Raw genomic sequence first — 14,662 nt, forward strand, 5'->3', positions numbered from 1 at the left:
TCGGTGCTAGCACAGTGAAGAGTATATTCCTAGGCAATCAGAATTGATACAAATATCAGCCACTCGGCTAATTGATATAGAACCAAAAACATTAGAAAAACTTTTAATAAGAGCCAGTGTACCATATAGCAATAGAATTAAAAATCATCTTTTTATTGTCAACGACTGATAGTGTTTTATATATAAACAAACATATGACCAAAACACAATACACTTTCTAAAAAAATATACACGTTTTTTTATAAAATTTATGTTGAAAATACTTAATGAAATACAGACTAAAATACAGATACAGTAACACAAAAAAAGTTATTCAATGAACACAATATTAAATAAGAAAGATAAAACACAAATATAAACATTCAGGATATATAAAATTGCGGCAATAGATTGTCTTCAATCGGTGCTAGCATAAGACAGTGCTCCCTATGCATTATAGTTGAAGTGTATAGTTGTCACCCATTTGTTGTTGCCATTTGTGGTAAGTCGGCAGTACGCAGCCTTGCAGGTGTATAACTTGACCTCTTGTCCGAATCACAGGTATTAAGGACAGAAGCGACACATCCATTCCCGTGTCATGGAACGGTTAGCTGCCATTACGGTGCCTGTGCACGCAGGCGCCTTTCAGGGCGGACATTGCGCAGTGTTGCGATGCTCCGTGTAGGAGGATAGGCTGGCACAGAGCCTATCCCAGAACATAGTGCTCGGTGCAGGTAGTTCACGGTTTACCTGATGTGCTTAAGGGAGAAGTGTGGGGCCTGTGGGGCACTCCTTGGGTAGCCTTCCAATGGTATAGTTTCACCGGCAATGTGTAGCATTGTCTGGGGCGACCTCATTACCCGGCGCACCGCGAGGCTATGAAGTCAGGCCGGGTAGGGGCTCCAAAACAGCATGTTGAGTCCCTATGAGTAAGCCAGCCCTAGCATTATTATCCTGCAACTGGGGAGTGACCGGGACAGCGGTCACTGTGTGTTGTTGGGATGCTCCGTATTGGGGGCTGCAGCCAACACAGAACCTATCCTAGAACAAATTGGTTCGGTTACGGTGGTTCATGAGTCCCCTGGTATGCTTATGGGAGAGTTTGGGAGCCTGTGGGGCACTATGTGGTTAGTACCCCAAGAGTATAGTTACATCGGCAATGAATATCAGGGGCTGTGAGTGGCCGGTTAATTCAGATGGTTAGAGCGTGGTGCTAATAACATGCGATCAATCGAGACCATTTAGTGGCTCCAAGACGGTCTGTAAATTTTTCTCTGATTCAGTCAGCCCTGGCATTGTTATCCTACACTGGGGAGAGGGGGGTTGCGGACCGTACGCCTGGGTAAGAACAGTAGGAGTACTTCGCATGGAAATGGGGAAGTTGACACGTCTATGCCCGGGGTACACCTCAGCATAGATTGCAGAGATTCCAGTACAGAGGAGGCTAGCTAGCGTTTTTACACCTGCAGACTGTACAGACAAAGAACTGAGCAGGGTGGTTTCCAAGTATGTTTCCATGAAAAACGTCTTGATAACATTAGGCAGAAGGGTCTTGATGGAGGACATATTCTCCACGGTTGGCTGGTTAGCAAAGGAGTGCCAGGGCTGCAGCTTAGGTTGGTCACAGAGGACACCCAGATTTTAATGGAAGGGGGGAGAACTCTGTGAGGGCGTTGAACAACTCGGTAAAGAGGGTCAACAATAAAATAGGGGAACTGTTCAGATCTCCTAAATTACAACACAGGGGGGGAAGCACATGGGTGAGTCAGGGGCGAACTGTGCTTCATAAAAGTCGTGGTCCACTTGACTAAGTTAGGGAATGAAATAGTGTTAAAAAATTTCATAGCTTCGCCAGGGAGTTTCAGGGAGGGGCATGACCTTTCTGAGTGACAGGATGGGGGGGCCAGATAGTCGGGCAACTATGCTGGCCTGTGGCGGTAAGGTCATGACTGGTGAGCAGTAAATTTAAGGTCCTTAGGGGGCGGCGCCATTCTCGGATGGGGTCGCCCAGGAGGAGGGACACGGGGTCTCTCCTATAACTCCAGGGGCGGTACATCCGGTTGGCTGGATGGGTGCGGGGAAAGGGGGGAGTCACGCTTTCTTTAGGCTGGTTGGCCACCCGGCACTCGCATGGACGTCATTAAATGGCGCAGAGTGCAAGACCCCCCAAATTGGAATGGAGTTCAGGGAACGTATGGGGGTAACCGGGGGGGGGGAAGTACCCTCTCGGTAAGCGGGCCCTCTGCCCATGCGCAACTCCTACGGGAGGGCGTGGCTAATTGATAAGGATCTGACACCGGTTAGCGACCTTGCCGTAGGCCCAAATAGGATACGCAAAAAGTAATAAATGTATGATTATGTCCAGATGTTAGATTCGGATAGGAAAAACTATGTATTAGAGATATGTTTAAGGTTAGCCATCTGATATCTGTGCATATGAATTGTAATCAAATGTCGTGTTATGTTTCTGCGTATAATTGTGTAAATATTGTTTATTTCACAATTTTAATTTTGTTTTCATATTTTAATAAATACGGCCGGGGGTTGTACGACCCCCGCCTCCAAAGAAACTCCCTTCTCATGTCCATCATTAGAAATGTGGTTATGCGCAAGGGGGTGGGGGAAATTCGGTAGTCCCAGACCATATAGTCAGAGACCTTAATGCCCCCAAGAAGGTGGCTTCATAGCTCATGAAATGTGCCTACAAGCAAACTGGGACAATAAGAATGTATCTCCTTGCAAATATTGAACTCTTTATACTTAAATTGTTCTATGTAGTGGACATCTAGTGTTCTATATTGGAATGTGGTAAAAGTATACACTGTGGTGTAGGGTCTGGAATGCTGAGTTGGTCCTGCTGAGATTCAACCCCGTAAGTTTAGCGTTAATCAGATCTCTTCAGTAAGTTCAACTGTGAGGTTCACCCTTCCTATTGGAACCACTAGGACACTTCAGGTAAGTTAAGTAAGAAGGTATTATGTATTCTCCAGTTATAATCATGAACATTCTCCCAATCGACCAACCTGCAATTGCTCTCTGGCTCTAGAGCAAACATTCCAACCCAGAAGTCTGGATCATTGCAGTGACAATGCAGTGTCAATGTGGTGATTAATCTAAACTCTATCTATACAACAGCAACCAATTGAGCAGACTAGGAAAGTATTCATGTTAAAAAAGATAGACCCAGATCTGAAGTTCACTTACTTGTGAGGAATTATGAGTAAACTCTTGAGGGTCACAAGCATTGGCAAAGCCAATAGGTCTCACCCATGCAAGAGCTATTGTATTTGTCAATGTGTTTTAGCATGTTGTACACCATTGTGGCTACTGTTCAGGAAGGCTAAAAGTTAGTGACATAGAGGAGAGTGGTGTGGAGTGTTGTAGAGTGGAACGGCAAAGAGTAGAGTGGAGTGGCATAGAGTGTCGTGTATTGGAGTGGCATAGAGTGGACTCACATAGAGTGGCGTAGAGTGAATTGGTGTAGAATGCATTGGCGTACAGTATTGTAGAGCATAGTGGTGTAGAGTGCAGCTGCATAGAATTCAGTTATGTTTGTCAAATAAATCCTCTCACTTTGAAGTCAGAGAAAGAAAAGTAACATCGAGCTCCCTCGGAAGACAGAGCCTGATGTTTGAACTCTGTCTTGGAAAGCACAACAAATGTGACAAGATAAAAACGAGATTTACAGGCCTGTGGAAAATTACAACGAGAGGTAGTGTGAAAAGGCATTGCTCCTGAGAGGGACGAACTCATGCTGGACAGCCTAATACAAACAAAGTCAGCAAATAGAAAGCCAGAAAATGTGAGTTACAAACCAAAAAGGCTATGTTAAGCAACGGGTGGAATGCATATAAACAGAAGCTTTCTGAATGTCCCCAAGATGCCTTCAGCAAAGCAGACACCTGTGCTCGGTCTGATTGGCTTCGACCTAAAAATGAAGCTGTGCCTGAATGTGTTTTTAGTCCTAGCATCCTTATAGGGTTACCAGAGCAGCGCAAGGATGTTTACCTAAAGACAAGTTTGCTTCTGAAGATATCAGGACCACTTCATAAAGATTCTTTTTTTTTAAACGTGGTAGCTTATGTTTCACCAAGTCAGAAATGTTTAAGACACCTATGTTGACAGTCAGATTGGGTTACCTTACTCATGTACAATTTGTCACGTATTGAATGTGACGGGGAGACATATTCGACTGGTATAGTAATTAAAAAGAGGCATGCAAAACAGTGGGCAACGACAGACCATGCATAATTTGTAAATCCACAGAAAGTAATAGATTTAAGGGATATTCACCCAAAAATTTAAATGCACCGTGGAAATTTCGAGGACACCTATCTTAGTAATTAAGTGAACATGCCATGATTTTCTATGGAGGATGGGGGTAAAGATCTCCAATCAGTTAAACAATTACAAGATGTGTGGACGGAGGACTAGCATGCATGGGAAGTTATTTATTTTTGTATTGGGCAGAAGAAGAAAATAGTAGAAGTACAAGTAAAATTGTTTCACTGTCTAACCCTAGGCATTAGTAAGTTGTATATGAGCATTTTACTCGAACTGTAGGAGTACAGAAATATTTCTACTTCTATTTTTTGTTCAATGCTAATGTCACCACAGAACAGATTAGGTGCCAATGGAATTGTTTACGAATTATAAAACAGTCATACCATACTCACATTCGTAGGCAGAACATACTGACTTCATAAATAACAATTTATTTCTATTTTGTTTTTTAAACCAGCCCCATAGTTTACAGTCATGTGAACTATTTCGTCCATTAGGCCCATTGTAGGGTGATAAGATATCCTAGTAAATATAGCTAGATGTTTTACAAAAGGTGTTTTTTATACCACAACCCTACCCCTCCCGCACTAACATGTTTTTTATTCATGCTCCCACTGCACCTACCCACCTTTCTCCATGAGGGTGTTGAACAGCGAGGCATTAGAGAAGAAGAAGAGATAGCCAAAGGTTTGGGAGACCAAATCCGGGTGCAGCTCACATTCCCGGGTCAAGTCCAGCGTGGCTTGGTAAATCGCCAGGGTGCCCCGGGTGCCCTCTGGCATGCTGCTGAGCTCCTCCACGTCGGAGAGGTCTGTGGCTTCTGTGAATGGGTTGCTGTCCAGAAGGGCTGGCAGGGCCATGTAAAGGGTCTAGAAGTCAGGCGACATAGAAACAATTTCCTTAACCTATCAGCACACCCCAGACTCTCTGTAACAGCTAAGGATGTGCAATAGCAGTAAAACTGCATCTCCCAAAAACTTTACGCTCAATGAGATCTGTGCAGGAATAAAACTGTGCAGCATTCAGCATTTACTATCTTGTTTCAAAAGAATTTTACTTCCTGGTGTAATGTACAACGTTTCTTTCATTTGGTGGGGAACTTCATTCCTATATATTTTTATAACTTTTCAATTGACATTTCCAAAGTTTATGAACTTCTTAATACTTTTCATAATTTTTTAATTTACATTTTCTACTTTTCAGAATTCCTCCTATAACTTATATTTTAAAAAAAGGGGGGCATGCTTATTAACCTTTATAAACGAATATAGTTGAAGTTGTTTGCATAGTGTACATTTGTCTAAAAAATGTTCCTTTTACAGAAACAATTTTAGGTAATTCTATTATTGAGTACTACATCAAATTTTGTATTAGTTAAAGTTTTCCAATTGAACCAGGAGCAAATGTTAAAAACCTTTGCAACTTCAGAAGGCTTTTTAATTAAACATAATTTCGTGCGCAACCTGAAAATGTATTCGACTTACCTTGGTAAGGTAGTATACACATTGCTGAAACGTGTACATAATAACCTCATCAAGAAGTGCCATGGCCTCTTCACAGGCTTCAAGGTCACTGGACACCAATGCGTCATGGGAGATCCCTGCAAAAATACAGTAACAGACAAGGTTCATTTCAGCTATTGCTCCTTAATAAATGTGCCGCTTTTAGAACTACTCAGAACAGGATTGGGAGAATTAGTTCGTATAAATGAGAAGTGGGCAGAATCTGTCAGTTGTCTGACAATTAAGTTATTTCTGAAATTCAAATTCATGTCTGAAATTACCCCTCCCTGTCTGCCTGGGTTGGTGCAAAATAGAAACTGGGGCATCAGCCATTTGAATTGGGTGATTTGGGATCAATACGATTTTGGCCCACATTCTGGCCTCAGAGCGGGACTTGTCGTACGGGGTATTGGGCGTTTCCCTGGGAGGATGGAAGGGTTGGGGCCGGTTTCGCAGTGGTGGGGGCCGGTTTTGTTACTGGGGGCCGGTTTTGCAGTGGTGGTGCAATATCGCCTGCCAGTAACAAAAACAGCAGACAGGCTAGCAGGCTTCCAGCCTCTCGGGGCCAGGCGGTACTCCCCCAGAGCCTGATCCGAAAAAATTGTTAGGGCTGCTTTGGGTTCTCAGTCCAGCCTACCACAACATGACCAATCATGAATGTAAATGTAAATGTAGTGCATTTATATAGCGCTCCGCACACCCCCGAAAGGGTCTCTCAGGTGCTATGCACATACCACTGTGGAACCCTTCCTGGCCTTTCCCTGTGAAGTGCTCACTCCTGGGCACCCCCAAGGTGAAGCCAGGCATCCTAGCGCTGTTGGGGCCGTTGTGGAGATTAAGCAAGCTATTGCCCAGAGTTGCAGAGTGTGACCCATGATTAGAATAGGCACCGAGGCGAGAATTATCGGGTCCGGGGAAATTGAGCCCAAGACCCACCGAGGCAGGAATTGAACCCTGGTCCGGGCCAGACCTCTGCATCAGGGTCTGCCGCTCTAACCATTGAGCCACACTTCTCCACAATACCAGGAACCATCATAGCAATCCATAAAGGTCAGATGAAGTTCACGGGGAATTCCAAACAGCATACAGGATGCCACGTCACAGCACATGCCTTAAGCCAGCTAAATTGTTCGTACTACTATAATTTGAGACGGTAAGGATGGAAAGTCGACCTTAGTATCTACTCCAGAATACTGTGCTACCAAAATATTAACTAGGTAAGTAAATATACATATGTATCAGTTTACTTTGCTTAATTCCACTTGCAACTGGGGTTGTTTGTGGCCTAATAAGTCACATGTAACTGAATCTGCCCTCGCCCTACTACCTTTTCAAGGGTACACTTCAGATAAGACCGCTTGTAGGTCATTTTATGATCGTAACATGCAAATCTGCTTTGGTGGCCGGTCCACTCATGGATCTATTAAATGAGACACTTAGCTCAGGGCCTTACCCAACTATTTGGAAAAGAGCTTCTACCCTCCCTCTGGTGAAAAAACCATCCCTGGACCGTACGTAGGTGGAAAGTTATAGACCCATTTCCCGTCTTCCATTTCCAGCCAAGATTTTAGAGAAGGCAATGAATGAAGAAATACTATCCTTTTTATGTACCAACCAGATGCTCGATTCCTCTCAATACGGTTTTAGAGCAAACCATTGTACTGAATCAGCACTGATGGCAGCATCTGAGGAAATAAAAGGAGTTATGGACAATGGCGTCATAGCTGCATTAATCCTATTGGAACTCTCTGCCGCCTTTGATATGGTTCATCACGCACTTCTCGTTGAACGACTTCATTCACTCGGTTTTAGGAACACTGCACTAACATTGCTGAGCTTGTTTCTCAATGATAGACAACAGTGGGTAGAGATGAGAGATGCAAGTTCCAGACCTTTCTCTTTCCCCTGTGGGGTACCTCGGGGCTCTGCTCTCAGCCCCACCTTATTTAATGTATATTTCACCCCTCTTGTTAATCTTATTCTCACTTTTTGTATTCTCCTATGCTGATGATACACAGATAGTGGTATCTATTTCATCACAGGTGGAAAAGGATGTAAACAATTTCTGCAGATGCATGGCCCAGGTTGCAGGCTCAATGCTGAGAAATTGTCTCAAACTAAACTCAGACAAAACGAAGGTTCTGCTTTTGGTAAAGTAGACCTCCTTTTGAGATCTAGTGGCCCTCGGAGCTGGGCTTTCCACCGAGGCCAGTGCAGTAGGCAAGAAATCTGGGAGTCGTTTTTGACACCAAACTATGTTTCTTGGAACAAATCAATGCTGTGACCTCAGCAGGTTTTTTTATGTTGAGGGTTCTCAAGAAAAAATTCCAGTTTATTCCGTTTGCTTTACAGAAGGCGGTGATGATGGCACTCTTTTCCTCGAAGATGGATTACTGCAATGCCCTTTATTCTAGGCACTTCTAAATATCTGATGAAAAAAACTACAGTCCTTACAGAATGCTGTAGCAAGAACGTTACTGAAGGTCCCCAAATTCGGACCAATCTCTCATCTAATGCTTGGCCTCCATTGGTTGCCAGTGGAAAAGAGGATTTTATTTAAGGCTCTGTGTTTAATTCACAAGACCCTCTACAGAGCCGGTCCGATCTTCTTTAAGGATTGTTTCTCCTGGTATATTCCCAGTAGGAACCTCAGATCGAGCTGTGCGCAAATGATCATGGTCCCAAGGATTAGCAAAGCAAAATGGGGTGGAAGAATGCTCTCGTACCGTGGAGGGTAACTATGGTTCTCCTTGCCTCTTGCCCTACTCTCACAACCCATCATGCAGTAATACAGAAAACAGTTGAAGACCTGGCTATTTTCGCAATAGGTCAGTGAGCCACACCAAAGGTATGCCCTTAGGCCGATGGCCTTCCTGGATTATGATCCGTCTAGCGCTAAGACACCTTTTGGGTATTGCACGCTTTACAAAATTATTTCATTCATTCATATTATTTGTTGAAATAATACTGTACCCAGTAAATCCGATTTTGCAGTGTACATTATTCACCGGGTAAGGTACTGCATCAGTATTTGACATTCTGCACGTCCGGTGTCGGGGAAAACACGTTAATACTGCATGTTTTGCCACATTAGGAGTTACAAAACTCGATGACATAGTATGTCCCTGCACAAATCCCGCTACTTTTCATCCAACAAAAAGAATAACTAGATTTGAAGTTGTGTTTCTTTAAAGTGGCTTCAAAAAGCCAGGTCCTATCTTCTGAGCTAACTGGGTTTGAGGAATAGTTTCCTCCTTTGGTACTCGGAGAGGGACTCTCATGCATTTTATAACTCCAGTGTGCTCCACTGCAGTGTTGCCTCTCTTAGTTGAAGAAAACTGTTTACTCTAAGCACCTGCCATGTTGTGGGTAGCTCAAAGCAGCAAATCTGGGGAGCATAGTCATGAAATAGGCAACTGGTAGGTTGCTTTTGTGAGGCCTTGGTATGGTTAGAAAATTTTGATTAGCAGATCACCGAGAATGAGCGGGCCGTGACTGCACTTGGGGTAGGTAGATTGGAGCTTTTCAGTGGAAGGTTTTATAGACTAGCGTGGCAAAGTTAAAGGTCTCATGGCCATAGTAAAAGTTTTTTTGTTGTTATATTTCAGCCACAGAAGTTGAGCAGCTGTGGTGATGGAGGCAATGAAGGGCTCCAGACCCATACAGTATTTGAATAACTAACTTCCTAAGTTCCTGGTGGTGGCAGTGTCTAGGGGTGCAGTCCAAGAGCTGAAGGTTACAGTGGGAGGACTGCAAGGTGCAGTCTAAGGTGCAAGAACTGTGCAGTGCTCTGTGAATGTTAGAAGCTGAAGGATGAGGTTGTGGTGGTGTACTTTGTAAGTGCTGTGGTTTCACAGTGAGTTTGGGTGGGAGAGCTGTCTTGTGCAGCGTGGGTGCTATGTGATGCTCTGTGCGCTTAGTGCAGGGATCAGTCTGTGTGTCGTGTACCTAGGAGCTGCAGTAACTGAGAAGACATGCTCTGTGACACACACACTCAGGTATGGGTGGGACATTTAAATGAGCTGCCGGATTGGATATCCCTGATCATTTAAATATTAAACACTTGAATTAGAATAGTGTTGGTGACACACTTTACTACTGGCTCCATTTTGATGTGTTCCAGACTCCAGCATTTTTGTAGGACAAGCAAAAACCCATCAGATCTCTTACAAGTTAGTTCTGCCTTCATATTTCAGGCAATATTATTTTATTCATTACTTCATTCATATAGTAGATACTGGGGCCTGGTATCACGTGGCAAGAAAACCTTGTTACTTAAGGAAAGTTGCAGTGTGGATCATGATATCAGGGGCATATTGTAAACGGTTAAGCGTAGTATGACAGGATAATTCCGAAAGGTTCGGAAGAAATGCAATTTCGGAGAAAAATCTTGTTAGCAGATTTACTATTTAATTAAAGCTCTTACTCAGTGGATTAATTCATTGGGGTTAATTATGTTTGGTCCAAGAGGACAGATGTGAAATAGTGTACTACAGTACTATAATGCCACTGGTCGAACCACAAGAGCTATAAACCCTGGGTGGAAATAAGTGAAACACAAAACAGAAGTTCTGATTCTTTTTTTATATGACGTACTATTGTTTTAGGTTGTGTGTTTTTTTAAGTTTCTCGATTATGCTAAAACATGTGATATAAGGGACAGCTTCAGATGTCATCTCCAGGACATCATCTCCAATTTAGAATGCATCTCTCCAAAAAGTAATTGGGGCAGAAGTTCTAGTAAATTCCACACTTTGCACACAGAAATTGCCACACCAGATCTCGTTCTAGCCTTGCGGCAGTTCCTATAATTGAGTCAGATCATTTGTTTTTCTGTTTTTATTCAGATCAGAAACCCCTCTGAGTGTAAGTGACCTGCACACATGGCATAGTCAAGCATAATAATGACCTGGGTGTTATTAATGACCAGTTTACACAAATACTGCCCCATGTTACCACATATCCTGATGAAGCATGTTCGAAATAAACTACTTGGCCACCTTAAACAATTGAGCATTTTGTCACACTCAAGTAGTCCATGCAGGCAAATATTCAGGATCCTGGCACCATGTGAACTTGGAGAATGTAAAATCAAAGCCAGACAAAAATGAAATGTAAGCGTGAGAATTTACCACCATTGAATGATGGGGGCTATTGCCCCAACTCAGTGCGGTTGGTAAGGAAACTGGGATTGAAGGTAGATCTGCACAGGGCCAGACTAGGATAGGAAAGTGGTTCAGGCACCAGAATAAAAGTGGCCCCCATTGGTGAATTAGATAGCTAAAAAAATAGATCATGTCTGCAAATTGGGACTTTTTTGACCTTGTAAAGAAAAGCTGTATGTGTTTTGCAAGGTATGGAAGACTGCATGGATTTGAGCTTGCTGCAAGCACTGTTTGTTTCGATATCAGGGAAATTAACAGTAAAAAACGGCTCAGCAGACCATAAAATTCTGACCTGTTACACCAGTCCTGCTGGCACTGCTAAACTGCCTTATAGGCCAGCCCGACCCTAAATCTGCAGTTTTTAATATGGGCCTAATGATTGCTAGGAGAGGAATAGCAAATAAAGATGGATGCCCTTGTGTTACCACAATTGAGGAAGGGGAGATCCCCCTTGTTCCCACACTTGAGGAATGGTTGGTAATCGTAGAATGGTGTTTGGAGTAATATAGGCTAGTGAAGGCCGTCCTCGGTATTTGAAAAGTTCGAGGTCCATTGAACACATTTCATAAACGTTATTAGAATTCGACTGGACTAACTAGAAGAGGTCCAAATGGGAAATGTACATCAATGAACAATATGGAATCTTGAATGTAAATAATATTCTGTTGTCTTTTTTCCTGTAAAACAAAACGTCTGAAAATTCACTTAAAGATGTTAAAGGAACTGTGACTTGTATAAATTCTTTTTTTGTAAATAATGTTTTACTATGTTTATGTATGCATGATGGGTTAACAAAATTCGAAAAACTCAATAAATTATGTAAAAAAATATATATCAATATTCACCCCATTCTCTTCTGCTTAAGCACAGTCTGTCACAAGCTGTAACTTCCATCATATAAGAGTTCTACAGAAGGCGTATAAGCCATATCCAAGAGTCACAATATAGATGGACACATTTATAGCTGTGAGTACTCTTGTAAGGGCAATGTTGAACTTTGCCACGTCCCTCAATGTATGAATGCCTGAATTCCTTCAACTTGCAAAAGCACAAGCATATTTTACAGCATTTGCTCTCTAACAAACAGTGGATCATTTTCAACATTATGAATCCTGCAGGTATGCAAACCATGGCCTCTTTGATAAGCCTTTTTGTCAGAAATTGGGGCCATTGATTTTGGATGGTGAAACCCCTACCAACTTAAACACAATCTGAGTAAGCAAATCATGGTCCTTAGAGAATCTCTGCTCAACCCCTGGTAACTAAGGTACAAGCAACAGACAGTCCAAAGAGAAGTGCTTGTTAGGTTCAGCAGTAACAAAGCAAAGAGCACACCACAATAAAATTCCTTACCCAAATTAGATGCATGTAATTAACACAGAAACACCTTGATTATTATAATTAGATAAGATAAACCATATATATAAATTTCTAGGGTTTTAAGGCAAAACGTGCATAAAAAGTGACAGTACCTTTGAAAAACAACAGTTCGCAGTTAGCCGAGAGCTCAATGTGAATTTAGGACGGCCATGGAGCAGACGTCGGGTGCACAAAATGGACATCACATTGAAAACGTTTACCTTTTGACTTAGTCTCTGAAAAGGAAGTCAAAATCCTTTAGCAGGTCAAGGTCCAAAGCCCAAAGCTGTGGGCAGTGAGGGTTCCTCAACATCAGAAAAGTCATTGTTGAGTTCCCGCCAAAGTCATTTTTTTTAGTGCCAGAAGCTCCAAGTAGGACAAAGTTGGATTTTGTGGCCGGTAAGGTCGCTTAGCTGTTCAGATAGATTTGCTACCTTACGCCAGTCTAAGGTTTTACCTTGAGACTTATTTCACTTTTTTTTTTTTTTTTAAATGTTCCAACATGACAAGGCTGGAAGCTGTGGCTGTGCAGGGCTCCACGAGGCCAGTTTCCTATACTGCAGGTGCAACTGAATCCGTTTTCTCTTCAGCAGAAAGCTCAAGCAGCATGAACTTGGTTTTCTTGCCCACCTTGGGTGTAACTTACCTTGATAAGCTTTAGCACCTCATCATGGCTCTCTGAGAAAGATCTCTTTGGCCAGTTCTACAATCCTTAGGACAGATTTCTAGACACTGGATCTCTCTCCAGCCAGGGCTCCTGCAGGGCCCAGTCCTCTGTGGTCAGCTGGGCTCTCTTATAGCCTGGAGTCTTTCTGATATTTATGTCCACAGAGCAGGCAAAAATGAGGCCAACCACTAAACAATTGGAGACCAGTTCCAGCCCCTGGATGCAATGCTAAGTCCTTGACTCCTTCTGTTGCAGCAGGAGTCATGGGAGGATTTGCCTTTCTTCCAGCAGTGCCTCCTTCTTCAGGTGTTGGCTTTCATGTTCAGGAATGTTCTGAGGAGGTAGTGGCTAGGTGCTATTGTTAATCTCTGTACTAGCCACCGAATGGAGAATTTTTCCTACCCAATTGTGGCTAATGTCTCGCCCTATTCTAACCTTTTTTGCAGCACTTCCTATTCACCTTACTGTAAAATTATCCAGGAATCCCTTGATTGAAGATAGCAGAACCCTTCTACCATCAGGTAGACATCTGACAAGTTCCCTAGCAATACCCCAATTTTGATGAGCTCTCCTCCCACATGACAGTGTTAGAATGGGTCCTTCTTCTTGCTGGGGTTGGAGTAAAATGGCCTGGGAGGCTTCTGCGAATTAACAGGATCAGATCCTGTCAGCCCCATTTGGGATCCGCAAGAGTTAAGTGTGTCATTTGTTCTACTAGCTGTCCTGCAGCCCCCCAAAAGGCATATCCCTATTAATTGGCCGTGTCCTTCTTGGGCTCACAGGTAGACAACTGTCCTCTGAGCCAGAGCTGTTAACTCTTGCAGCCAGGGATTTGTATTCTCATTCTGGAGGTGTGTTGAGTGACAAAACTGGTTTTAAGCCAGTTCTGGCTCAGGCAGACCAGAGTACATTTTTATCTAAATACTTTTGCACAAAAATTAGCAAAAATCAGATTTTTAAAACGAAGAAAATAATTTTGAATGACTTTTCTAGTCTTACCCCCAAGGGAATGCAAAATATATATTTTAATTACACCTAGGTTTGTCTTATGGAAAATGTAGATGAACCTACACAGTGGAAATAGCCACCAAGGCTTCTGTGTGTTGTGAAGGCACACTTTGTAAATTTATAGTGTGCTACGTTTTTATGTAAAAGGCATCCTGCCTTCCAAGTCACACTTTACCAATGACTTGCTAGTTTTCCTACAGAGCACTTTTCTTGCCATGTGCTACTACAGTGCTTTTAAACTATATTTCGGTCATACGAGTGGGTGGTGTAAATACGCACAGCAGCCCTCCTATTTTATGAGGCATTTAACCTAATTGGTGCATTTTTGGCACCGTCTACTATGGCCTTGCAGGAAAGTTAAAGAGGCCAAATGGAGAAACCATTTTTACTGTTACCGTGTTACAGCCAGCACACACACTCTGTGGACCTGAATACCAGTGTATCAGTGCAAAGAGTCCTCATACCAGCAGAAATAGTGCCAAGAAAAAGATGACAAATCTATAGTGACCATGCAGAAAAGGCAGATTTGGTACAGCTTCTATTAGAACTGACACTCGATTTTTTTGAATTTGTGTAAAGTAGCTCTGTACTTCCTTGTCAGTTGCTCAAATGCTGATTGTCTTATTTCCAAGAAATAATAGGATGAACAAACATTGAAAAAAATTAACCTGTAAATAAATAAGTGCACAGACACTATG

At 42.7% G+C, this 14,662-nt stretch overlaps 1 protein-coding gene across 1 annotated transcript in view; it reads right to left on the reverse strand.

Moving 5' to 3' along the window:
* The window catches only part of RASIP1 (Ras interacting protein 1), a 298,155-nt gene that overhangs the window by 93,462 nt on the left and 190,031 nt on the right, over positions 1 to 14,662 (reverse strand). Inside the window, exons 8-9 of the mRNA XM_085616531.1 lie at positions 5,748 to 5,863; positions 4,892 to 5,132 (exon numbers count right to left, since the gene is read on the reverse strand). Coding sequence (XP_085472657.1) covers positions 4,892 to 5,132; positions 5,748 to 5,863 — 357 coding nt within the window. The remainder of the gene's footprint in view (positions 1 to 4,891; positions 5,133 to 5,747; positions 5,864 to 14,662) is intronic.

Source organism: Triturus cristatus, chromosome 7 (genome assembly GCF_964204655.1).
Source record: "Triturus cristatus chromosome 7, aTriCri1.1, whole genome shotgun sequence".
Taxonomy (NCBI): Eukaryota; Metazoa; Chordata; class Amphibia; order Caudata; family Salamandridae; genus Triturus; species Triturus cristatus.